This window comes from Muntiacus reevesi, chromosome 2, assembly GCF_963930625.1.
Source record: "Muntiacus reevesi chromosome 2, mMunRee1.1, whole genome shotgun sequence".
NCBI lineage: Eukaryota > Metazoa > Chordata > Mammalia > Artiodactyla > Cervidae > Muntiacus > Muntiacus reevesi.
Window position 1 is genome coordinate 185,816,386 of NC_089250.1, and position 27,629 is coordinate 185,844,014.

Here is a 27,629-nt window from a genome sequence, read left to right on the forward strand (position 1 = left end):
AAACCCAGGTTTGATCCCTGGGTTGGGAAGATCCCCTGGAGAAGGGAAAGGCTACCCATTCCAGTATTCCTGGGAAATCCATTGGACAGAAGAGTCTGGTGGGCTACAGTCCTCAGGGTCGCAATTAGTCAGACATGACTGAACAATAATACACACCCCAAACAAATTGCTTTCCCATTCATGTTCTCATTGATCTGCACATATGTATACCAAAAAATAAAGAAAAAAACCTAAGAGAGGGCTGTGTATGTGTGTGTGTGTGCACGTGCATGTGCAAGTGTGCTGTTTGTTCCCATTTTCCAGATGAGAAAACTGAGGCCCAGAAAGATGAAATGATTTTTCTATTGGAATGCAGCTTGTGTGTGACCAGGCCCAGCTTCCAGACTCTGCTAGTTCTCTTTCACTTTAGCTGAGAAAAGCAGTGCAGTGGGAACAAGGGAGAGTATTAAATTTTGGAGAAACTAATATTACAGAAGAGGGCTGTCCTCAAGGTCTCTAGGAAATGGAGGTGCCCTTGTGTTTGAGTGTCTATAACTCAAGAGGTTTGGTGAGGAAGATTCAAACAGGGGACAGATTAGCAGGACTTCACTCCTTTCACATTAAACTTTTTAATGTATGCAATGTTAGTGTAGGAACTGTTGCTCCATGAAACAGTTTTGAATGGGTGTGAATGCATTTCTCTTTTTAAAAATATCAGGATAGGCCATTTCAGAGGAGTCTATAGTCAATCGTCTTATTTGCTTGCTTTTTGTACTTCATCTTGATTCTACATGACGTACATATGATTTTATATATATATAAAACAACAGGGCAGGGAAAAATATGAATCTGAATGGAATTTGTACAGTTCTAGAACTTTAGAACTGAGTCGGTGGGGGGAGAGAGTTAAAATACTGATCATAAGCAAATCGGTCTTCCTTTCAAGGTGATAAAACTGAAATATAAATTAGATTATGAGCTTCGAGACAGCCAAGCCCAGTAATAGACATTTCTCAGTGGTTTAAAGACCATGAGCATGGCATCAAATTCCTTAAGCTTAGCTGGTTGCCTGGCCCATCGCAAACCCTCATTAAGAATCTGAGGAGTGAATGAGTCACATCAGTAAACTATTTAGCAAAGATACCAAGTGAACTGTAATAGGAGCATCTTTTGTCTGCATATTATATTTATGCAGGAAACAATCATGGCTGGATTCCCCAAGATTCCAGCAACTTTTAAAATATGACCAACAACCTGATTAGTGTTCCTTTCTACATGAATTTTATGTGTCTAAAAAGAATCATCCAGTAAGTGTAGTTATTTAAAAATTAATAGCTATTAAATATATTAAACAATGTATTAATTACAAGTGCCAATAATTAACATATCAAGAATTACAAATGATGGAAATCAACAGTAGCACAATTTAATTTAAAAAACAAAAGAGGATGCAATTCTTATTTCCTGTAAAGTCAGGGTACCTATGTTCAGAGAACATATGTGAGAAATTAGTTCTCAGTGCTGGCAGACAGATTAGAAACACCTGTGTGGCTTTTTGGACCTACCTGGGTACCACTCTCCAGAATTCTGACTTAAATGATTGGTTCTGGTCATGGGTATGTTATATTTTAAAAGATGGTCTGATCATTGAAAGAAAAAGTGTTAGTCACTCAGTCATGTCATGTCCGACTCTTAGCAACGCCATGGACTGACTATAGCCCACCAGGCTCCTCTGTCCATGGAATTCTCCAGGCAAGAATAGTCGAGTGGGTTGTCATTCCCTTCTCCAGGGGACCTTCCCAAACCAGGGATCAAACCCAAGCCTCCTGCATTGCAGGCAGATTCTTTACCATCTGAGCCACCCTGGTCATTGGTATTTTGTATTTTTTAAAAGAATCTTAGAGTACTATCAGGAGAACCTCTACTTTATAACTAACAGATACCCTGGAACTTCAGATAGAATTAAATTAACTTTGTCCATTGCCATCTTGGGGCTGACATCTGTCAGACCAGGAGACTCCCTTCTCAGGCTGAAGGGATACTTTAGAAGATAGCCTTGAAGGATTTTAATCACATGCCTGTGTGTCTCTGTGTGTTAGAGTGAATATTCATAGCATTGGATACAAGAGGAAACTCCTTGTGAGTGGCATTAAGTATGAGTTTTGTGTAACAATAGAGACAAACATTTACTAAAAGGCCAAAGAAGGGTAAGTGACCAGCACCTTTAACAGTAAAATTTAAAAACACTATTATTTGATCTCCTGTCTGGCCGTTCCCTCCACCCCGACCGGGCAGGAAGATTTCTCTGTATCTTATTCATACCTAACCCCTCACATCCCCCCAGCAACCCTGGCTGGCTATTATTTTCATTTGACTCTTAGAATTCAGTCGTGGGTGTTTTGTCGAAGAAAAGAAAATTGCCAAGAGATGAGATTTAGCCTAAGATGAAAAGCAAGATATTAAGAATAATATACAAGTTCCAGGACTCATTTAAGTGTTCCCACCAGCAGAGTCAGATCCAGAGTCTAGGTGGCCGGTCTGTGCAGCGGTGCCCAACCTTTTTGGCACCAGAGACAGTTTTGTGGAAAGTGGTTTCTCCATGGATCGGGGTATTGCTGGGGGATGGTTTGGGCATGATTCAAGTGCATTACATTTATTGTGCACTTTATTGCTATTGTAATGACATCAGGCCTTAGATCATCAGGCCTTAGATCCCAGAGGTTTGGGACCCCTGAACTATGGAAATCATCGTAAAACATCATGAAGTTTGGTAATAGATTAAAAGAGAGAAAGACTATGAAAAAAATAGACAAGTCACCCCCATTATTGACTCCATACCCTTTGTGGGAGCATCCCTGAGAAGAATCTTAGACAGTGAATGAGACCTGGGGTCTTGGAATCTAAAAAAATAGAACAGATGAATGTATATAAATAAACAGACTCACAGATCTAGAGAATAGTGGGGAAAGGAAGACAGGAGGGGTAAAATATGGATATGGGATTAATAGATACAAACTACTATATATAAAAAGAAATAAGAACAAGGATATATTATAAAGTATGGGATACTTAGCCATTATTTTATAATAACAGTACACGGAGTCCAATCTATAAAAATACTGAATCACTATGTTGTACACCCTAAACTAATATAATATTGTAAATCTACTATACTTTAGTTATAAATAACAGAATAAAATATCAAGATATCATGATTCTGATTTTTGTATTTAAGAAAAAAAAAAAAAGGCTCAAGAGTCTTGACCCAATGCAGCTATCTCCAGAGTTTACCTCCATCCCTTAACATCTCATTCACATTACATGACCTTTCTCTGTCTCTGTTACCTCATCTGTGGAGATGGGGAGGATAAGAGAGACTGTCAGGGGAAATAGATGAATGAATCCATACACACAGCACTTAGCAATGACCTGTCATGGATACGCGCTCCATCAGTGTTAGCTAGTGGCCTTTTGGTGTCCACATTCCAAAGGATCAAGATGAACACAGCCTTCTGTCTTGTGCTCTGTAATCAACTATTTCCTCATTTTTCTTAAATTAGCCATCCTCTCTTCTTCCACAAAGCCTCCCGCTATCCAACAGTCTTCTGGGAAAGGTGGGCTTTGAGCGAAAATGAAAATGAATTTACAAGAGATGGCTCAGCAAGTTTTCCCAAATTTCTCCATGGTAAAAAATTACCCGGGACCACAGTTCCCTCCCTGGAGGTATTGTCCAGATAATCAGACCTCTCTCCTGGAAATTCTCATGCAGGTGATCAGGGTTGAAACCCAGACAGCCATATTTTTTAACAAGCATTCTAGGTAATTGTCTTTGGGGAAGTTTGAGACATTCTGGAGTAGAGGGAGGGGTCAAAAATGGGGACGAATTATAGGTAAAAAAAAAAAAAAAATTGAAAAGAGAATTAGATGCAGACTTATTAAGGAAAAAATGGAAAGACCCAACCAAAATGAGCTTGAGTGAACCCATTGGGAAGAAGAGGAACAGAGAAGGAAGCAAAAACAAAGAGCATGATATTATGGCCGCTTTTCATCAACTTCTCCTGCAGAAATGAGGTTTAAAGTTCATTATCTGAGAAGGTTTTCAGAAAGTAAAAGTAACCAGTCCTGGGTCATGTGTGATTTTCTATGATCCAGCCTCAGAAGCCACGCAACTAGGTTGTCTGAGGGACCAGTACGGCAGGTGGCAAAATGGAAGTTGCAAGAGAAGCAAAATCGATGACTGATTCGGTGTTCCAACCCCCTTTCTGCTCTGCATTTGTAGCATCCCCAGTGCTTTGCGGCCATGGCTGAGCAACCCATCCCTCTTTCCAGATTCAGTCTCAGACTGATGAAGTCAGGACCCACCCGAGCAGAGTTCAGCTATCCCAGGGTGGTGCTAGTGGCAAAGAACCCACCTGCCAGTGCAGGAAAGGGGTCAAATCCCTGGGTCGGGAAGATCCCCTGGAGGAGGGCATGGCAACCCACTCCAGTATCCTTGCCTGGAAAATCCCCTGGACAGAGGAGCCTGGGGGGCTGCAGTCCATACGGTCGAAAAGAGTAGGTCAGGACTGGAGCAACTTAGCACAAGTGAATCTAGGCGAGCTTCCCTGGTGGATCAGTGGTAAAGAATCTGCCTGCCAAACAGGAGACATGGGTTCAGTCCCTGGGTGGAGGATCCCCTGGAGAAGGAAATGGCAACCCACACCAGTGTTCTTACTTGGAGAATCCCGTGGTCTGAGGAGCCCGGAGTGTGCAGTCCATGTGGTCACAAAGAGTCAGTCATGTCTCAGACTTAGACTTAGTGTTGCTACTTAACATCAACATAAATCTAGGAGCCGCCAAGGTGAGATCCAGTTAACTAGACAGGTGCTTCTCTCTTGGCTGTGTAGTACACTCACCTGGAGGTCTTTAGAAACTCCTGATGCCTGAGACCCACTCCCAGAGCTACAAATTTAATTGGTCACTAGGCTTTCTAGCAGCTCACTAGGGGTTTACTCTGCCCGGCCAAGGTTGAGAAAGATTCTACCAGACTTAATCATTGACAATCACTGAACAACCCAGTTGGCTAAAAAATCAGGTCCAACTGTGTTTGACATTTACATCCTCAGGTCTGTGTCGAGAGTCAAGAGCAGATTAGGATTAGCAAAAGGGGACAGGCCCCGGCCAGCCTTCTTTCCCCTCTTAAGAGTTGACCTGGATGTCCAGAGCATACCTGGGTTGCTCTGATCACTGAGTTTTCCTGTCACTTGGAGCACAGCGGACTGCTCTGCTATGTTGTTAATCTCTTCGATCACACCTTTCTCTGGTCATTTGGAGTAAATGCTTTTACCAAGAGGGTCGTATCATTTATGGGCAATCTAAGATAAATAGTTTATCTTCAAGTTAAAGTAGGGAGAAGCAGAACCACATTAAAATGTCCTAACAGAGGAGGCAGGGCGTCCCAGGTGGCTCCGTGGTAAAGAACCCCCCTGCCAGTGCAGGGGACCCAATCCCTGAGTCAGGAAGGTCCCCTGGAGAAGGAAATGGCAACCCGCTCCGGTATTCTTGCCTGGGAAGTCCTGGTGGGCTACAGTCCATGGGGTTGCAAAAGAGTTGGACATAACTTAGCGACTAAGCAACAGCAGCAGAGGGGACATAGACACCACAATGAAACCTGCCGCTTCTTCTCCTCAAATTCCTCTGTTGACCTGATACGTGGGGTACCCCTTGCCAGGCTCTTATTTGCCAGGCAGTTTCTATTAACTGTGCTCATAATCAATTGATGAAAGAAAGTGTAGTTTAGAGGGGGAAGTGATCACACAGGCTGACTCCAGGGAATTAATAAGCTCTATAAAAACAGACTTTTCTGAGACGTTAGGATAGACTTCCTGGGATGTAGGGGGATTGCTTGTGTAGATTAAAAAAATAAAAGTCAATACAGAATTAATACATCTGAATGGCTACTACTTTTTAGATATATGTTTATATATCTTTTTTTTGGCATTGCTGCAGAGTCCATGGCACATTCCTTAAAATAACACTGTTGATGATAACTCTAAACTCTAAACTTTGGCTTGATTTGATAGTCCGAGGTCATCTGAGGCAACTCTTTTGAAGACAGTGAGTCATCAACAGGAGTAGTTGCCTGTGTTTGGAAATTTACTCAGGAATCAAAGGCACTGAAAAAGCCAAACATTAGTTTTTTTTTTTTTTTTTTTTTTTTAATTAAAGAATAAGAAAAAGAAGAATATGGAAAAAGGATAGCAGTTTTTTTAAGGAGAAAATATATCATGTCAAAAAAAGAGGGCTATGAAGGACAATCATCACATTTCCTAAAAATCTGGTACAATAAAAAAAAGGGTCAAATTTCTTTATAATCATGCTTGTAGGCTGTATTTTTTACAAAGGGTCTCTCTTCATTAGATCTTTTTTTTTTTTTTTTTTAATTTCTGTTGTTTCCCTCTCATGGTTTTCCTGGAGTTTAGCACGCTTGACAGTCCCTTAGGGAAAATTCAGAGGAGAGATTCAAGGTAGTACTGTCTTTAGGATGAGTGAGTAGGGATGTGATGGAGCCACCTCATGAATGAGGCCCTGCCTCGTAGATAAGTGAATAGCTGTTCCAAAGAGCCTGTCTCTTTGGATAAACCAGATGACCCTTCTTGATTACTGTAGCTTCTTATGGATGTGCTAGAAACAGAGGTCCTTCCAAAGTGCTTGTTTTGTCCACTCAATAATATATTTGTAAATTGAGCTATCCATGTCTTATGCCTCTAGAGTCAGTCCAAGGTGAGCAAGTCAAAACAGATATTCAACTCAAGCATCTTCATTTTCAGGGATATTAAGTTTACTGCTCCTCAAACCTTGAAATTTTGATGCCAGGTAATGATGGGGCCCGAAAAGTTTGTGTCAGAGCTGAAAGATAGTCAACGACACTGAGTTTGTTTTAAGAGAGGTAATAAATGAACTTAGTTATGACTTTTATTATGGTGGGTGAGAAATATAAAAAATGCTGTCCTCAGACCACGTATGAGTTTTGTTAAGATTTCATTGGCATGGCAATGATGAGACTCTTCAGCTGAATGTTAGATTCTAGTGAATTTCCAAGTCGTAGCTCTATGTATATTCCAGGGAGTTACCTTTTGCAACAGAAAAACTTTCTTAAGATGTTTTAAGGGACGCTCAATCACTAGACCAATCAAACTAAAATGCATTTATCTTAGTTCTCAATGATTCCCACGCACAGAGGACTCTAACAAATGAGAATTAGAAGCCTCAGAACTCCTGCCTCTGAGGCATTTAAGAGCCTTGCTGATCTCATTGGAACATTTTTGTAATCTGCCTGACACAGATGTTCTTATTTCTGGAGAAACAGACAGTACCTCTGGATTAGAATACATTGCCTTGTGGAAATGCCACAGTTGGAAACATCTTAAGAGACTTTTATCATCTTTCTGGATTTATTAAATCAAAGTGAAATAGCGTTTTCCATTTTTATTTTCTTTTTTAATACTGCATCGTTAAAAATAATTTGGCAAGACAGGGTTTATTTCAATTGATGAGTTCTCTTACCTTCTTTATGTAGCAAGCCTCATTTGGTGAGAAAATTATTATCCATAACATGATACCATTTAACGTTCTCTTCAGAAATGATGGCATTACTTTTTCTTTCCTTTAAAAAAATGTTAATATTATACTATAATAGTAATAAAGTCTGGAATTGTATGATTTTCCTAGCTAGTTGCAGTATACTCTTTTTCTAATAGTCTATTTTTTTTTAGCGTAGTCTCCTTTGAGTGTAAGAAATCCATAGAAGCTCAGTTTGAAAAACCCTAAGCCTTAGAAACCCACCCTGGCATGATAACATGTTAGTAACACATAGTATTAATATCTCGTGCAACAGCTATACATGGTCCATGTTCTGACATCACCATGATTTTGTGGAAGGGTTCCCTCGCATGCCTGTTTCATGATCTTCCTAAACTCTCCAAGCCCACGATAGCAATACATTTCCTTGCAACATCCATTCAAACTCAGCACCCTTCCCTTACCTCATCTGACTACATCGAACCAATTGGCAGAGAGCGCATTTCCCCCTGAGCGAGCAGTATTGTGAATTTTATCTTCTCTTCCAGAAATCAGTTCGTCTTCGTTGCAGCAGATGAAATTTCTTGTAACACCTCTGCAGGTAACAAACATTGCTACTTCTTGGTGCATCCATCCGACTCTCAGTATCCTTTGTTTTCTTTTATTCCCTTCACGTGCTGCAGTCGGTCACGCTAGAAAGTTGAGTTTAAAAAGAAAAGTCATATCTTTGGAGTATAGCTGGAGCTTTTAGGCTCTGCTGTCTAAAAAGACAGTAGGCGTTTTGCTAACTTGGATGTTTTATTTTCGGTTTTAATAATACATGATCCAGAAAAGTAAGACTATATTGAATGAAGCCACAATAAAATATTACAGTATAATCAGTGCTCTTAACATTAAAATACTGAATAGGGGAGATTTTAGGCACACAGACATGGGACTTCTATGTTTTGGGACGTATTATGTCTGGGTTCACATGGGTTTCTATGGGATTATTTGGGATCTTTATGAAATGACTGTTATATATTATAGGCCCTAAAAGACTGAATCTATAAAGCTGGAGGCATTGGGGAATATAATAATCTCTGTCTTATAAGAAGAAGATCTTCATTCCATTAGTTAAAGATCTATTTCCTTTCTTTTAACACATATTACAAGTAGGAGGGCATGAGAGAGACAGAGTCTTCTGTTTTTAAAATCAGCCAACTGGCAGGTGGAAATTGCCCAGTTGCATGGTATGTCCATCAAAATAATGCCTGTCTTTTTGCTTTGATGTGGTTCAGAACAGTTGTGTTTGGACTTTCATTAGTATGAAATTACTTGATTAAATGTCAAGATAGGTGAGTTGCCTTAACTAACAACAGAATTCTTTTATTTACTTATTTATTTTGCTTTTAAACCTAAACTATGACCAAAACAATGAGTAGGAGATCTTACCAATGTGTTGCTTTTAGCCAAGAAGGGAGGAAATGACAGCTCATCCCCATGTCATTGAGTGTGCCTTGACCTTCAAAAGCATACATTAAGCAGAGCCCAACATATAGACATTCACCTGTCACCAATCACGTGTTATCAATAGAATGGTGAACAAAGGCATGTTTGTAGCACTTCACCCCCTGCTTAGAATCTTTAGAGAGAAAGACATCAGGGGAGCAGGGAGAACTAGAAACAGGTGTCCAGCCCTCCCTGATTTCATTGAGAGTTTCCGTCTCAATATTTTTAATGGGTTACAGTCTTCCCCTGGGAGAGCCTGAGATATGCATGCTCATTTGTTAAAGCACTAGCTCGCAACCTTCCTAGAAAACCCTGCTCTTTCCCTTCTAACCCCTAGCCTCAAACATCTCTATTTCTCCCTGTGAGAGATGGTGAATTCACTAATGCCTAATGATAGAAGGTGGGGAGTCCTATTGCTGGAGGTGGGGGTGGGGGTGACTCTGGGAAAAGAGTCACTTAACCTTTGCAGAACCTATGGAGAGAATGGAGCGTGCGACTGAAGGGGAAATCAGCTTGGGGTGGGGAGGAATGTTGCCTTAAAATGTTAATGAGCATCCTTTGTGGCTGGGTTGGTCATCCAGAGCCTCCGTCCTCCCTGTGAGCCTGAATGCATGTTCCAGTGTGTCTTAGGCTCTATTTTGACATCATAAGTCAAACACTGCGAAGTTACCACCTAAGAGGTAGATATTGATTGTGCCCTGTGACTTAACAAACCCTGCCTTGTAAGCAAGTGGTCTGCATACAATACGTCGAGGAGAAGCTGCAGATAATGAAAGTTTGCCTGAGTCGAGAGAGGGTTTTCGCCTACCTTGTCTAATTTAGGATGGCTGCTCCGTAAATTCTTAATGAATTGCTATTGATCAAATTTCAAATTGAGAGAGATATCCCTGTGGCTTTGATGGCCATATTAATAATATGTTGTATGCTTCATAAGGTTCAATTTGAACTCTGAGTTTTGAATCAAGCGTGAAAAAGGAGACACCCATATCCATCAAATGTGAATTATCTCCTAGCCAGATCACTCTCCTCACAGAATGAAAATGAAAAATCAGAACTGTGTAGTCAACAAAGGTTGTGACTCATGGTTTCAATGAAGTCTTGCTCACAGACTGGAAAAAACCCAGGGCACCCACACCCTAAGCAACCCAACTGTCAGGAGTTCTCCCCTCTCTATTTAGAACAACACTCCTTATTGTTGCTCAGCTGCTGTCGTGTCTGACTCTTTGTGACCCTGTGGACTGCAGCACACCAGGCTTCCCTGTCTTTCACTATCTCCCGGAGTTTGGTCAAACTCATGTCCATTAAGTTGGTGATGCCATCCAACCATTTCATCCTCTGTTGCCCCCTTCTCCTCCTGCCCTCAGTCTTTCCCATCATCATGATCTTTTCCAATGAATCAACTCTTTGCATCAGGTGGCCAAAGTATAGGAGCTTCAGCTTCAGCATCAGTCCTTCCAAAGAATATTCAGGGTTTATTTCCTTTAGGATAGACTGGTCTGATCTCCTTTCTGTCCAAGGGACTCTCAAGAGTCTTCTCCGACACCACAGTTTGAAAGCAGCAATTCTTTGACACTCAAAACTCCTTAGGGTGGAGTCTGTTGAATCCTCATGTCCCCTTGATTTCAGTATTTGACCCCAAGTGGCAACTTATCCTATTTAAATTGGGGGGAAAGGCGATTGATTAAATGCTTAAAATCCATTTGGAGAGCCAGATCGATTTGATACCTGAATTTCTTATGAGAATGCGTTATTTTATGTGGCTGCCTATGGGGGCAGAGATGGCCAGACCGTTTTATCTGTGGCTTGGGGCAGAGGTGGTGAAATACAGATCATCCAATAGGAGCAACAGGAACTCTGAAGAGTTTTTCTTTCTGTTCCCAAAGGAAAAGTGAAGATGCTTCCTTGGGTCTTTGATAGAGAGACCCAAGTTATTTTGGTAGAGCCAAAATGTCAAATATTAATTCTCCTTTGCTACACACATGCATGTGTTGTTTATGAGATTGTACTCACATGGGAATGCATTTTTGTTGTCAGTGGTATTGGTTGTTTTCTTTTTAATTTTGTTCTTGAAAGACACATGTTTACGGGGCTGTCTCATCCACCTTGAACACACCCATGGCTTTCTCATTCTGTAACATCAGGAACCTTTGATGAGCTGGATTCTGCAAAAGGTGGAAAAAAGGGCAAGGTGATTTTCCCTCTTCTTCCATCCAAGTCCTTCCTGTAGCTGGGGTTCATTGGAACTTTTAAAGACTGTCAGGGGTTGTAGCTGTAGCATAATGTGAGTCTTATACAAAAACAGAGGTTGAAAAGCATGTGACTTATTTTGACAGAACTGGTGAAAGTTCACATCAGTTAATTTGTACATGTTGGGTCATCACTGTTCCATCGGTTCAGTTCAGTCGCTCAGTCGTGTCCGACTCTTTGCGACCCCATGACTCGCAGCACACCAGGCCTCCCTATCCATCACAAACTCCTGGAGTTTACTCAAACTCATGCCCATCGAGTCGGTGATGCCATCCCACCATCTCATCCTCTGTCGTCCCCTTCTCCTCCTGCCCCCAATCCCTCCAAGCATCAGGGTCTTTTCCAATGAGTCAACTCTTCGCGTGAAGTGGCTAAAGTATTGGAGTTTCAGCTTCAGCATCAGTCCGTCCAATGAACACCCAGGACTGATCTCCTTTAGGATGGACTGATTGGATCTCCTTGCAGGCCAAGGGACTCTCAAGAGTCTTCTCCAACACCACAGTTCAAAAGCATCAATTTTTCAGCACTCAGCTTTCTTCACAGTCCAACTCTCACATCCATACATGACCACTGGAAAAACCATAGCCTTGACCAGATGGACCTTTGTTGGCAAACTAATGTCTCTGCTTTTAAATATGCTATCTAGGTTGGTCATAACTTTCCTTCCAAGGAGTCTTTTAATTTCATGGCTGCAGTCACCATCTGCAGTGATTTTGGAGCCCCCCAAAATAAAGTCTGACACTGTTTCCACTGTCTCCCCATCTATTTCCCATGAGATGATGGGACCAGATGCCAACTGTTCCATACATCACTTTAAATAAGTCCAGAACAGGCTTTCCGTCCAAGAGCCTCCATCCTAGAGCAGACCAGACCTCAAGTGATAGGATGATATTGGAGGGTCATCTGTGGTCTGACTTCTTTTTTTATGATAAATTGGACTGCTTTGTGGATCGCAGTGTGACCAAAGCAGAAGAAAGGGAGTCTTGCAGCAGACCCCATGAATGAGCATACAATGTACTTGCATGCCAAGTTACGGGCTTCCCGGTGGTGCTAGTGGTAAAGAACCTGCCCGCCAGTGCAGGAGTCCTAATAGATGCTGGTTCAGTCCCTGGGTCAGAAAGATCCCCAGGAGGAGGGCATGGCAACCCACTCCAGTATTCTTGCCTGGAGAATCCCATGGACAGAGGAGCCTGGCGGGCTACAGTCCATGGGATTGCAGAGTCAGACACAACTAAAGCGACTTAGCACGCATGCATGTGGAGTTATGCAATAGCTATAATGAATCAAAAAGCAAGGGTAGGGTAGAAAGTAAGTTGCGATGCTCCTTTACATTCACTGATCAGAGATGGCCTCTCTGAGAGGGTGACACTTAAGCTGGGGCCTGAGTCAAGCCAGGGTGTGAGCCAAGTGAGTAAGCGTGGAACCGGAAGCATCTCGGGCTGCATCAGTAGCAAGTCCGGAGGTGTTGTGGTCGACACATGCGTGAAATGTTGAGGCGCGGCGCGGCTACGAGTGTGAGTACAGGGAAATTTTCAGAGATTACATCAGGAGGACAGCCAGGGGTCCAAACAAATTAGGACTTGGAGGTTACGGAAATCATTTGAGATGTTAAGTGTGATTGGAAGACATTGGAGGGTTGATGGTGGTCTTTTTTTTTTAATGATGAGTTGGACTGGTTTTTGGATTTGCAATATGGCCAGAGAGAAAAATACAGAGTCTTGAAGCAAGCCAAGGAGGGGTGATGCTGACCTGGTTTAGGATGATGGCTGTAGAAGAGCTGAAAACTGGTTTCTTGGGCTGTATTTTGACAAGCGAACAAACAGAATGTACCAGCAGATTAGAGAGACGTTCAAGGACCGGTTTGTGTTAAATGCCCACACCTTCCCTCTTCCTCCCAGGGTGTATCGGTCATTTCATTGAAGAGTTAAGACCTTTTGAGAGCAGAGAAGAGAGCCCTTCATCCCTGCAGTAAATAACTGTCCCCCAGATAAGCGTTCCTGGTGGCTCAGAGGGTAAAGAGTCTGCCCGCAATGCGGGAGACCTGGGTTTGATCCCTGGGTCAGGAAGATCCCCTGGAGAAGAAAATGGCAACCCACTCCAGTATTCTTGCCTGGGAAAGACCATGGACAAAGGAGCCTGGCCGGCTACAGCCCATAGCATCGCAAAGAGTCCGGACAAGACAGTGACTTCACTTTCACCTTCAGATAAACTTTGTTGAATTCCCCAGGTTATAGTCGTAACTTGCTGTCATTTATTGTGCAGAGTCCATGTATTAGCAAGTATGACATATTATATACAGTGTATACATATATATATATATGTATATGTATACATGTGTATATAATTCATTACAGTATCTCAGTGAGGTAGAGGTTACTATCACCATTATTTGCAAATTTCAAAAGAGCAATATGAGGTTTGGTAACTTGGCCATGGTTACCATGGTTACACAGGAGTCTATCTGATGCCACTGTTCTCTCCACTGAACTGCACTGCCCCCAAGTGCTCCTTTTCGTCTTGACCTTGGAAACTTGACCTTCACTTCCAGATGGAATTCTGCATTCTTCAGTTGTGTTGTCTTGCTTCTAGAAAACTAGTATTCGTGAGTTGGGGAGTGGACATAGTTGTTCAAATTTGGAGGGACCCAGGTGGCTCAGAGGGTAAGGAATCCTCCTGCAATGCAGGAGACATTGGAGTCATGGGTTGGATCCCTGGGTTGGGAAGATCCTCTAGAGAAGGAAATGGCAATCCACTTTAGTATTCTTGCCTGGAGAATCCCATGGATGGAGGAGCCTGGCGGGTTACAGTTCATGGGATTGCAAAGAGTCGGACACAATTGAGCGACTGAAAACGCATGCAGTAGGATTAGCTATTTATTAATTGTTTTCTTTAAAACAATTGTATACTAGGTATATACAAGGATATTTATTTTCTTTAATATTTTTGAAAAATTGCTATCAACCTGAGTACCCAGCAATGCAATGGGTAGGTAGATTAAAATATAATATCTTTAAACAGTAGATTATTATGACACAACTGAAGCGACTGATCACCACCACTGGGGAACTATGATTCTCTACACAGACGGTCCAGTGGGAGTTTATTTGCCTTGGCCCCGACTCCTTCATACAGCTCGTGTGTGCTGAGCCCACAACATGTGGGGCCCAGGTCTAGGGGGGCAGGACTGAGTGGCAAAGAGAAAATTCTGTACATCCAGGGGGACAGAGGGTGACACCAGCCAAGGGTATTTTAGGGTGATTCTCCACAAGTCTTTCCTTTGCTGAAAAGCAGTGGCTAAAAACCAACAAAAAAGATAAACTGTGCCCTGGAAAGTACCAGACACCTTGAGCTCATTGTTCTGGCTACCAGTTGCCGCCTGCCCAGGGGAGTGTCTGCACATGTTTGTGTGTCTCTGGGATGCAGGTGAGGCTAGGTCTCCATCTGGCAGCAAGTTTCACCCCTTCTACCGTGCCAGGTACCATCGTGTTGGTTGGGAAGCCGGCCCGGGGACAGACTCTCGGTCCTTTATGAGTACTCGATACAGACACGTGGGGCCTGGGAGGAAGCCTGGACCGAACACACCTGCAAACACTGCTGAAACCAGTCTCCTTGGGGCAGTGGGTTGCTGTCCACTTTTATTAGAGACATTATTTTCAAGTTTGGGGCCACAATGGGGAGTATCGCTACCCCCTTCCATCTTTTTATTCCCCACTAACCTGAACACACACACACATGCTTGCACACCCAGGCAGCCGCACTAAGACTTCAGATACTATTTAGAAGAAGTTTCTAAATTGACCACTCCTCTAATTGATCCTTCAGCAGATTTCATCTAACGGTCTCTCCTTTCCATTTCGGTGATTTGATTATTCAGCAAAGTTGTCATGCAGCAAATCGATCGGTAGTTAATTGGTCTGTTTCCAGGAAAGTGTGGTGTGTGTTCTAATAGGGGACGTGCAGGGTGCTAAGGGAACATACAGTGAAAGGAACTTAGTGAAGATCCTCCCAGTGTTGACCGAGGGCTTACAATGGACCAGACAATGTTCAAAGCCTATTACGTACAATCATAATACCTCCTAAAAATGAAATGTCTTTATCAGTTTACTTATGAACATTAACCATGTCTAGAGAGCTCTGAATTAGCCTGAGTAAGGGAGGGTTAATCAGAGCAGATTAAAAAATGTATATATACAACAGCAGGTATCAAATGTCAGAGTGGGTGATGATCACGTGCAGCATTTATTACAAATGCATAAACAACAAGGTCCTACTGTACTATGTGGAGACTTATATCCTATGATAAGCCATAATGGAAAGGAATAAAAATATTTTTAAAAATTTTATTGGAGTAGAGTTGCTTTATAATGTTGTTAGTTTCCACTGTACTGCAAAGTGAATCAGTTGTACATATATCTGCTCTTTTTTAGATTTTCTTGCCATTTAGGTCGTTATGCATATTGAGGAGAGTTCCCTGAGCTATGCAGTAGGTCCTTCTTAGTTGTCTATTTTATACATAGAGAGTATATGTGTTATTCCCAGTCTCCCAGTTCATCCCACCCCTTCCTTCCTTCCTTGGTGTTCTTAAGTTTGTTCTATACATCTGTGTCCCTATTTCTGCTAGTGAAGTAAGTCAGAAAGAGAAAAACAAACATCATGTAATATCACTTATATGTAGGCATCTAGAAAAATGGTACAGATGAACTTATCTGCATAATGGGAAAGAATATTTAAAAATGTGTATATATCTGTAGCTGAATCCTTTTGCTGTACAGAAGAAATTAACACAACATTGTAAATCAACTATACTTCAATTGAAAAGTACTAAAACTGAAAAAATAAAAATAGAGATTCCACTCCATCTTGCCTTCTCCCTGCCCCAGAAATTCCGGTTCCTAGATCTGGAGAGGGAGCCTGACAATCAAAGTTCTTAGGCCTTTCCCCAGACCATTCTCACAGAGGAGACCTCAGCTCACGCTCCAAGAAACACTGAGTTGATCTGTCAGGAATCTTTTGTCTTTCAATGAGCAGAACATTCTGTGGATTTTTCTGGAGTTGTTCTCTGCAACATGGTGACCGATTACCACGTGGCCGTGGAGCCGTTTGGAACATGCTTGGTCCACGTGGACGTGAGCTCTCAGCGTATGATACACAGTAGATTTCAACAACCTAGTATGAACTAATGGAAAGTATGTCACGCATTATCTTTATGTCAGTGACACATTGAAATGATCCTATTTTTAGTCTGTTGGATCAAATTAAAATATAAAAATAAATGACACCTATTTTCCATTTATTTTTTTTAATGTGGCTACTGGGAAACTTACAATGTCCTACGTAGCTTGTCTTTGTGGATCTTACCATATTTCTATCAGAGAGCCACATTTTCATTCATTTTGCTCAAATGAATCTTGAAAGAGTATGTGTGCCCCAGGAATGGGTCTCTTAGCAGCAAGGATGCTCACCTGGAATTAAAATATTTCGACAGTTAACCTGGACATCGCTAGTGTGTTGCATTGTTACTCACTGTCATGTCCGACTCTTTGCAGCCCCATGGACTGCAGCATGCCAGGCTTCCCTGTCCTTCGCTATCTCCCAGAGTCTGCTCAAACTCATGGCTAGTGATACCATCCAACCATCTCATCCTCTGCCGCCCCCTTCTCCTCCTGCCCTCAATCTTCCCCAGCATCAGGGTCTTTTCCAGTGGGTCAGCTCTTTGCATCAAGTGGCCAAAGTAGTGGAACTTCGGCTTCAGCATCAGTCCTTCCAATGTGTTCTGACTTGATGTTTTAATTTTGCCTCTGAGTGTGTGTGTGTGTCTAATGTCTATATGTGCTGTAGCGGGACTTCTCTGGGGCACAGGCCCAGAATCTGTCTCCCTCTCGTCCTGTTAGTCAACTCTTAAAAGCATTGATCTGCTTGCATGGGGCTTAGAGGTTGTTGTACCCATGACTTCAGAAGGACAACTCAGTTTGGGAGTCGTTCTGACACAGGTATTCCAGGGGTTTTACTGAAGGAACCCTGCGTGGAACAGAGAGAAGGCAGGGGCCGAAATTCTCTGTCTTTTAAAACAAACTTATTTATTTCTTTGGATGCAGTGGGTCTTCGTTGCTGCGCAGGCTTTCTCTATCGCGATGCATGGGCTTCTCATCGTGGTGACTTTTCTTGTTGCGGCGCTCCGGCTCTAGGTGCCTGGACTTCAGTAGGTGCCCCGTGGCATGTGGAGTCTTGGGCCTCGATTCCATGGACTCGAACCCGTGTCCCGTGCCTTGGCAGGCGGGTTCTTAACCGCTAGACCACCAGGGAAGTTCATCCCTCCTGCTTTGAAGGAAAAGAATCATGAGACTGAAAAAGGCCATCTGCGAAGATAATCGTTTCAAATCCAAGCTAAGGAAGTGAGCCGCAGGGGAGTTCAGAAATGTCAGCGTCGGGCTGGGGAAACTCTGTGGCTCCTCTTGGAGAATGCCTTCCACCGCTACTCTGTCTTTCTTGGAGGTTTTGAGTTATGGGATTGACTCTGCTTTCTGACTTGCATGTCTCGGGAAGCTTTTAGAAAAGTCCTGGTCACCCACATGGTCTACAATTATAGAAGTCATTGCCTAGATGCGACCAGGAGAAAGCTGCAGTCGTCATAGAGGAATATTCCTTAGTGAGTGCCTTCACCAATGCCAACTGAGCATTGAGGCCTGAGACCACAGGAGCGGGAAGGGGAGCATTTCCTGGCTAAACCATTGCTTTCAAATAGCAGGCCGTGAGGACCGTGAGGCCATGTGTGGGGCCCTCCTTGTACACTCTGTGGGAGGTGTGTGGCTGCTGAGTATTAAGTTCCCAGATACCTTCCAGACTCTATCTTAGATCTGATTATGACTATGAAGGCGCTGTAGCTCCAACGGCATTGCAGATTCTGTGATTTTGACCCCTCATCAGGGATCTTGGTTTGAATGCATACTCTCTAGCGCTTCTCATCATGGTGGGGACCCGAGTGTTGGTACCTTCTTGCTGTGTTGAGACCATCTAGGAGACCTACACTACACTGGAAGCCTCATCGGAGGATGAGCCTATTTTATTCATCTTTCTGCCCCCAGGGACCACCCCCTGCTCCCCCCGCTCCCACCGACCCGCAGCTATCTTTGGGACAGGAGGTGTGGGGAGGTGATACTGAAATAAGAATAAAAGTTCTGGGGAGCATAGAGACTGTGAATTCAAATATACCAAGTTAACTCTATGGAGTGAAGTTAATGACAGTGTTCTTCCTATGCCCCTATAAGAAAACCACTTGACTGTTAGAACCCAGGGGCACGGTACCCACATGGGCCCTACTGTATTTCATTCACACCCAGCTTGTTGCAGCTGGATTTAGAAGATGTTAATAATAAGTAGTATTTACATTTCTCAGTCGAGTTGACAAAGCTCTTTCACAAACATGTGTTCATATTTCCCATTCAACAGGCAACTTATGTATTCATTTGACTCCAGCATATCAAGTTCAAATATAGCCATTGAAAGTACATGTGTAACTCATAAACGAGACAGAGCTTCACTTCCAAAAGCATCTGTGAGTTGATTGCTAGACCTACACGCGATCCTGATCCTTCGGGTGCCCCTGCAGACCAAACGTCTTGGCAGGAGTGAGAGGTCGGCTTATGAAATTCTGTAGAAGAACCCTTGTATCATAATCTCCCCTCCCTGTAGATGGCTTTTAAATGCCCCTGGTTTCCTTTCATGTGCTTTATCTGTGAATTAGGCAGAGCTCAGACAGAGCAGAATCATTTTACAAACAAGGATGATGAGGTTCAGAGAGAGTTCCCTGCATCCTGATCAAGGACGTTGCATAAGGAGAACTTGAACCTGGATCTTCTGGCTCCAGGCCTTTGTCCTCCGCAGGGCAGGTCAGCCTCCTGGTTTTCTTGTTGCAAAGGTCAAAAATAGAGGAGGGTCCATGATGGCCGTAAGCTGCAGCGAACTAGACAGCAGAGCAGTTATCTTGTTTCACTTTCTTTTTTTCCCTTTGATGAACTTGGATTTCCCTGATGGTTCAGACAGTAAAGAACCTGCCTGCAATGCAGCAGACCCTGGTTCGATCCCTGGGTCGGAAAGATGCCCTGGAGAGGGGAGTGATAAACTTAGTGGCAACCTGGCCTCTGTGAACACTCAAGGGTGATGGGAAATAACACACTGTGTATTTTGAGACTCAAAGACCTTTTCTTCTGTGCATCTTAAAGTGTTTTGATTGTCTTTGGGAGCAGGTGATGTAGAATCTTCAGAAAGCATAGCTCCCAGGATGGTGGCTACTGACAGAAAGGTCATGGTGGATACCAGGGTCTTCCCAGGCCTCTCGTCTCTCCTTACCCCTCCTTCACTCAACAAGTGGCATTGACTTGCTTCCTCGTTCACCTGGCCCATAGTTAGTGCTGTGCTAGACAATGGAGAGAGAGGAGGAAACAAGAGAGACGCCGCCCAGCCCCTGGGGTGGGCTGGCATCCCAGAAGGGGCACAGATACACAGTCAGGTCGGGAAGTAAGTCACCAAAATGAATGGAGATCTGCTCCATGACGTGAAGGATGGGGATGTGGTTGGAAAGTGTGCTTAAGAAAGAGCAGTCAGGGAGGCAGGCAGCATTGGGAAGCTGACGTTTGAGCTGAGAGGTCAAGGATGAAAGGGAGCAGCTCAGATGGAAGATGAGCACAGCCAGGGTCCCAAGGGGAGAGCAAGCTCGCCCGTGTCCTGGGAGTCCTGATGAGCAAGGGGTGGGGGAGGTGAGATGGGGGTGAGAGCGGGGCAGGGGTGACTCGGGCAAGTTGGATTTTATTCTAGGGTAAGTGGGAAATCATTGAAGGATTTTAAGCAAGGGCATTAGGCATGATTAGGTTGATACAGGTTTATATTTAGATAGATGGAAAGATAGATGATAGGCAGCTAGACAGATAGATGATAGAGCAATAGATAGATAACAGATAGATAATAGATCATTGATAGATAGATGATAGAGGTACACAAATGATGGAGAGACAGATGATTGATAGATGTTAGAAACAGAGTGACAAATGATAGATGATAGATAGACAGACAAGTGATAGATGATAAATAGGGAGACAAACAGATAGATGACAGATAGACAGATATAAATGACTGTTTCTGATTTGGTTCTGATGAAATACTGGCGGTTTATGTCAGGGTGGTGCTAGCGTGAGTGACGTGGACTCGTCTCAGAGTTCATCCATAATTTCTGACCAGTGGGCTGTGGGCCACGGCAAGCACTGGGGCCCAATTGTATGCCTGTCCACTTTGGCAGGGATGACTGATCCGCAGGGTGACGCCAGGCGCGGGTCAGTCCCCACGCAGTGTTCACCAGGCATTCTCCATCCTTCCTGCCAAGGTCCCCGGGAACCGCCCCTCTTCCTCTGGGCTCCGCCGAGCAGCTCTGAAGACCGGAGGTCACCGGTTTGGCCAACATCCCCGGCGTCCAGTCCACATCTTCCCTGATAACCTTGTGTCTAAACGGTGGTGTCACAGAAGGGCATGTTTCGAGTTTAGCATTTGTAAAGAAGCCTCCTTGCTTTCAGTTTGAGCTGACATGGTCCCTTTTCCTCTGTGGAGATGAAATTTATTAATCATAATAAAACCATCGGATTCTGAAGGTAGAGGTCACCCCGAGGAGCACAAAGGAGCTTGCTCATTTATGAGGACCAGTTTGGTGCTGCTGTCTTTCTCTTCTGCCCTGGAAGGGAATACTGCCAAACTGTTACCTTGATTTTTCTACGGAGGTTGACTCTCGACCCAGAGTTATCGATAGATAAGAATGACCATTAAAGGATGTAAAAGGGAAAGTGGGGGGTTACCTTTTCACATTCAGACCACCACTCTGCTATCTCTTCAAAATGGGACATTTTTGCCACAGCAAAATCAGCCCCCAAATTAAAAAAAAAAGAAAAAAACTACTAATCATTGCTCTGAATTAGCATCTTCACTGCTTGTTTTGGAGGAACACCACGCTGTGGCATCATTTAGTAAATATCCAAGCATTTTTAGTTCACTTTTGCAATTTATAGCCAGTTCCTATAACCAGCTTTGCCAGTCGAAAATACATTAGAAATAATCCTATTATGTTTTTTTTTTCCCCTCCAGATCCATGACAGACTTTATTTTCTCATGAAATGAAAATCAACACCAAAGTCATCCATCATGTTCTTTTCTCCCTATTAGTAGCTGCTTCTAATTAGGGGTAAACTCCCCAGTTTCATGAGTAACCTCCATGAATAAAAGATTTATTTCAAAAAGTCATCATTCTTGCTTTAACACACTCTGTCTTGGACATACATCTGCTTTTTGTTTTTTTTTTTCCTCCCTGAGAGAGGGGGAATCTTTGATTAAAGGCAGTTTCAATGAGTCAAAGTCACAAAGGATGTCCCAAGGAATGAAAGCAAGAAGGGCTTGCCTATTTGTTAGTTTCACTGAGAGATTCATCTCAAAAAAGAAACACCTGTTCATTTTTGGGGATCAGGAGAGTGCTGAATGTTGACGCTTTTGAAGACCAGGCAGAAGACTCGTGTAGATGATTTGAGCTCAGTGACCTTTGAAACGACCAGAGGGCTTGGGAGTAAAGCATGTCCAATGAGAGCTTAGAATTTTGTTGTTCAGTCTCTAAGTTGTGTCTGACTCCTTGCGATCCCATGGACTGCAGCACGCCAGGCTTCCTTGTCCATCACTATCTCCCCGAGTTTGCTTAAACTCATGTCCATTGATTTGATGATGTCATCCAGCCATCTCATTCTCTGTTGCTCCCCTTCTCCTCCTGCCTCAATCTTTCCCAGAATCAGGAGCTTAGTATAATCTTTTTTTTTTTTTCCATCTGGAGTCTAACTCAGAACCTGAGAGTTAGAAGGTTTTCCCCCTGGTTCTTCCTTCTCAGGCTTCATGATGTGAGATCCATCCAGAGCATTCTTATCCATCAACTATGAGAAGGAAGTTTAGAAGGCAAGTAGGGAAAGACAGAGAAGGAGAAGAATGAAGTCGATGCAAATTCGACCCAAGGTTGATAGTATAGACCAATGACTTCTTCCTGCCTTGTTCCTTCCTTCTTTAAAGAAATGTTCAAGACTCAAAAGCCATTGGTAATTCACACCTACCCCATCTAGTGGCTGGTTTACCCCTCTGCTAGCCACTGTGAATGCTGGTCGCTAATGGTACCCAAATGCCTCTTTCTGCAGAGACTTACCCTCTCCCAAAGAACCACTGCAACTAGGAAGTATCCTCTGCCCTTCAAGGAAGTCTACAGCTAATGCTTAACTAACAAGAGCATTAAAAAGCCAACTGACTTGCCTCCAGCTGGGATCAACTTTGGGGTGCAACTCAGGATTAGGGAGAAGTTAGTTTTCAGCTCAGAACTGATACACCCTTGCTTCTCTATTTTCCCTTTCTCTGAGCTCTTGCCTCTCCCTCCTCTTAAACGCACCGCCCCCAACAAATCAGGGGTGGAAGAATCTCCATTTCAGGCTTTGCTTCCAGAGACCCTCACCTAACCTCGCCTGCATCTCAGCTATGATCATTACCAAAACAGCAGCATTCAAACTCTAACAAGATATCCGGCAGGCCGTTCAAGGAAGGGTACCTGGAACCATGGAAAGAGCATGAGAGTTGCCCTGAGGGATTCAAGGATCAGCTCTGACTCTGTCTAGCTCTGTGACCTTGAGCAAATGACCCCGTCTCTCTGAGCTCTGATATCTGATGTATTGCCTTGTTCAGTTCCAGACACTTTGAGGCATCTGATACATTCGGTGTCCATCTCTTTTACATTTCTATTCTAAAGCCTGAGTTGGGAGTCAGGGCAGTGGAAGGAGGATGTTAGAGAGAGGAGGAAAAAATCCTGATATAAAGAAATGTCACCAAGAAATATTGTTCAAGGGACTTCCTGGCGGTCCAGTGGTTAAGACTTCGCCTTCCAATGCAGGTTTGAGTCCTGGTCAGGGAGTTAAGATCCCACATGCCTCCTGGCCATAAAACAAAATACAAAAGCAATATTGTAACAGATTCAATAAAGACTTTAAAATTGGCCTGTATTAAAAAAAAAAAAAAAACTATTTAAAAAAAAAGAAATATTGTTTAAACTGTATCCCTTCCCAGAACCTGGCTAGAGATTGATGAGATAGAAGTTCTGGGGTGATAGACTCAAAAATCACATCAGGCTCTAATTCTTGAGGGGGAGGGAGGTCCCACAAAGCCTTCAAGGATGCTTCTGTTTGAATACATCTGTTCTTTCCCATTCTGACATGTTGGACCCTAACTGTAAAGACTGGGTCCTTTTTGGCCCACCCTGTCTCACTTGATTGGTGACAACTCTGTTAGGAAAAGAGCATAATCTATCTTGATTATAATGGGTCCTCTGTGGTTCCTGGCTTTCTTAAAACCACTCTTTCAAGCTGTTGCCTGCTTCCAACCCAGTGAGAGTGTAGAAAGGGTTGTATGAGAGAGAGGAAACACATGCACACCCCACATGCTTTTATCTCCAGCAATGTTAAGTGGACACAGGAATGTGTTGTATAGGATGGACTTTTCTCATGTTACGTGGCCGATTGGAATGTGTTTCTTATTTCTCAAGATGGATAGGGCCCCTCCACATTGTCTTGGTATTTTGTGTTTTACGGTTGTTATTGTTACTTCGTAATCACATATTATGGCTCAATCTTCCCCTCTGTCTTCCTTCTAGTTACGGACGAGTTTATGCTACCGACCCCTACCACCACACACTTGCTCCAGCCCCCACCTACGGCGTTGGTGCCATGGTGAGTACCACTTCCTCCTCTTCCTGGCTTCTTCCTTGCCCCCCTCCCCCGGCCCCCGTCCGCCCCTTCCCCCAGCTGGGCTCTCAGGATGGGTTGACGGCTGACGTCCTCTCACTTTCCCTTAATTGAATTTGTCTCTTGTGCTAACAGCAGCTAAAAAAATGCCACATTAATCCTCCCAGTAAACTTGATAAATGTCTTAATTTCTTGGCAATGTCGTGCATGTAAGTTATTATATTTCTCATTTTGCAAGTCTCACCTAGCCAAGCACTTACCTTAATGGAATAATTAGTCATGTTGATAATGAAATCCATCACTAACGGAATGCAGTGTCAATGCAGAACTTTTTGTTTTCTTTTTTTTTTCCCTCCCTCCCTTGCCGCTCATTCACATAGCCCCAAGGTTCCAGCCCCACCACAGACCTCAGAGGAGCTAAGCTGCACAGTTCCAGGCCACTGCTGTCAGGCAGCTGAGAATCTGCCTGCCTCTCCTCCCCTATTACAATTCATGTTTAAAGTCATAGTCGCCCAGGAAAGAAAATAGAGAGAGAGGCACGCTTTGTGTGTGTGCCTAGTACATGAGGAATTAGAAGGAAGCAGTTTGGGAGTTGTCTTTTCTTTTTTTTTTTTTCTTTTCTTTTTTTTTGGGGGGGGGGCTGGGTTTTTGTTTTGGGAGGGGTTTGGGGGGAGGGCAACACTGGGAGGTGAAAGGGGGGGGGGGATGATGAATTTGCCTGTACTCGTTCAAACTTCTATGCACTAAAAGCGTACAGTAAGACGTGCCCATCACGTGAGAGCGTATGCAATCATTACAGAGCTTTTTGGCATGCAGATTTCTGCTTGAGATCAAGACGATCAGTTCTTCTCTTAAAGATAAAGCCCCAGAGGCATTCATTGACATCGCCAAAACTTTTCACAAAAGGAGATAGTTAAGTGCCGTCTAAAACCACGGCTAGGCAATTCCCTGGAGCTTGGCGGTAGACATTCCACCATGATTGGGAAACCTATCATTTTTTGCACAAGCTCAATGACATCCAGTAATTCATCTGCACAACTCCCCTCTCAAGAGCACCTTCCATACAGATTGTTCAGCCGAGTCAAGTAAAAGTGGACTTACATGTTTGTCCCGCTTTTGCATTCAGCCACTCCACTTCAACACCCAGTCCACTGGGGGAAAGTGTTGGCCCAGAGGGTTGAATGACAACATTCAATAAGTCCTCTGCTGCAACATCTTGAGTGTAGACAGAGCCTTTCCCAACAGAGCACATTATTATCAGTGACTCAGATGGGCCAACCCTAAGAGACAGCATCAATCCTTCAGCGGCCCATTTGTTTCAGAGTCCTTTTCAGCTCCCAGGGCTGGCCGCCTGAATTTGGTTCTGCAGGGAATTTTTGTCATAAGGAGCGATGGGGGGAGGAGGTCAGGATTGGTCCTATCTTCACTTCTCTAAAAAGTGGACCCCGGATGGGTAGGGGACGCCTCCATATTGGTTGTTTCTGAGTGTCTAGTTTTTCAAATAGTAGTCTTTTTTTTTTTTTTGATGATGATCCACATGTTGCAAAAGGAAAATGTAAAAAATACACCCCTTAAATTGCTTTGTTTCAGAATGCTTTTGCATCCTTGACGCACAGTATTGTTAGTGACTCAAACAAGCCAACAATAAGAGACAGCACCAATCCTTCAGCGGCCCATTTGTTTCAGAGTCCTTTATAGATCCCAGGACTGGCCGCCCGAATTTGGTTCTACAGGGATTTTTCGTTGTAAGGAGCGATTGTGGGGTGGGGAGAGGTCAGGCTTGGCCCTATCTTCAAATCTCGAAAATGTGTACTGGGATGGGTAGGGGACGCCTCCATATTGGTTGTTTCCGAGTGTCTATTTTTTCACATAGTAGTCTTTTTTGATGATCCACGTGTTGCAAAAGGAAAATGTAAAAAACACACCCCTTAAATTGCTTTGTTTCAGAATGCTTTTGCACCCTTGACTGATGCCAAGACTAGGAGCCATGCTGACGATGTGGGTCTCGTTCTTTCTTCATTGCAGGCTAGTATATACCGAGGGGGATACAACCGTTTTGCTCCATACTAAATGACAAAAACCATTAAAAAAAAAGAAAAAAACAAAACCTTCCAATGTGGGGAAAAAGGAAGCTTTCCGAGGCCTGGGTATTGCAATACATGCAGTAGTGCATCATTTTAGCATCTAAAAAAAAAAAAAAAAAAAATTAAATTAAAAAGAGGAAAAAAATTACATTTTTTATCTTATACCTCAGATATTTTGTTCTGTGTATTTTAATATTGTGGGTCTTTCATTTCTGAAGGTTCTGTAGTTTGGTTGCTGGCTGTAGGCAGTTTTTCTTTGTGGTTGATCTAGAGAGATGCTAGCTATGACTAAACACTGGTATAGGGCCATATCCAGAGTGCTGTATTCTGTAAATGAATTATATATGCTGAACATTAAGCTACTGGGGTTATCAGCTGTTGGGGAAGACTGTAAGTGACTACAGGAGTCATGTTCTTTTCTGCATCCACATTATTTTATTTTATGAAACGGGAAGGGTGGGAGGGACCTAGGGGGTTGGGGACTGGGGTTTGGCTGAAAGAGGAAAAAAAAAAAGTAACTGATGAATCTAAACGACCCACTGCACCAACGTCCATATAGCAACGGTTCTAAGTTACTCACTGTCAGTTCAAGCCAAAGGTTAGGTTGTTAAGAGGATGCTTCTAGAAATACTTGTGCATTCAAGCTGAATGCAGCTGTGCAAACCCACCCTTTACAACCATTCCACCCGGCAGTATTCAGCTTCTTAACCAGCCACTAGTTATTTAGGCAAAAGACTGCTAGTTAGGCCATCTGCAAGCATTCTTTTTATATTTCTTCCAGTATAATAAATTATTGATATCATTGCTGACTTTTATATTATGGGAGGGAAAAAAATAACATTAATAAAAAGGTGATAAAAAGCACTGTTTCTATTTTTTTCTTTTTTTCCAAAAAAAAGAAAGTAATAAAAACTTAAATTCTTTGTACCAGTGAAAAAAAAAATGTATAAAATTTACATCTGTGCAGTGGCGTTGTTAAGTTCTAGAAACAGTCTTTCGAAGCTTTAGTTTTAGCCTCGTAGAACAACTGTTACAGACAAGACGTATAATTTTTATGGAATTACATGATAATCATATTCGGATTTATAGAAGCATTTTACAAGTATTGCAATCATTGGGTAGAGATAATCATGGTATTTTCATCTGCTTGGTACTTTTTGAAACATGACTGCGTTGTGTAAGCAACCTGCAATTTTTCAGTCCGCGAGAGCCCGCCCTCCCATCTTTTTCCCTACCCCCAAGGATTCTCTCAAATCAATATCTTTAGTTTTCTTTGTTTGTCTCCAAGGCCCAGGACACTTGTCAAAAGGAAGCAAAAAAAGTAGGTCCACCCTCAACATCCCCTAAAGAACGACCCCCGCCCCTCCCACCTCGGAAGCAGGGCCAAAAATGACGCATCCGAAAAATTGCAGTTTGTCTGTATACTTCTGTTCAGAGTCCTTTCATGTTGTTCTGTTTACAAAGTTAATCTCAGTTG

At 43.1% G+C, this 27,629-nt stretch overlaps 1 protein-coding gene across 7 annotated transcripts in view; it reads left to right on the top strand.

The window, feature by feature from the left end:
• The window catches only part of RBFOX1 (RNA binding fox-1 homolog 1), a 404,111-nt gene extending 377,513 nt beyond the window's left edge, over positions 1-26,598 (top strand). For 2 of the 7 annotated variants that reach the window (XM_065924295.1, XM_065924296.1), the window contains exons 12-14: positions 8,088-8,140; positions 23,978-24,053; positions 24,449-24,650. In XM_065924295.1, coding sequence (XP_065780367.1) covers positions 8,088-8,140; positions 23,978-24,053; positions 24,449-24,596 — 277 coding nt within the window. In that variant the 3' untranslated portion in view covers positions 24,597-24,650. Of the gene's footprint in view, positions 1-8,087; positions 8,141-23,977; positions 24,054-24,448; positions 24,651-26,015 lie in introns of those variants that run through there. The other 5 variants (XM_065924298.1, XM_065924297.1, XM_065924301.1 and 2 more) reach the window with 3 other exon arrangements.
• Positions 26,599-27,629: the final 1,031 nt, after the last annotated feature.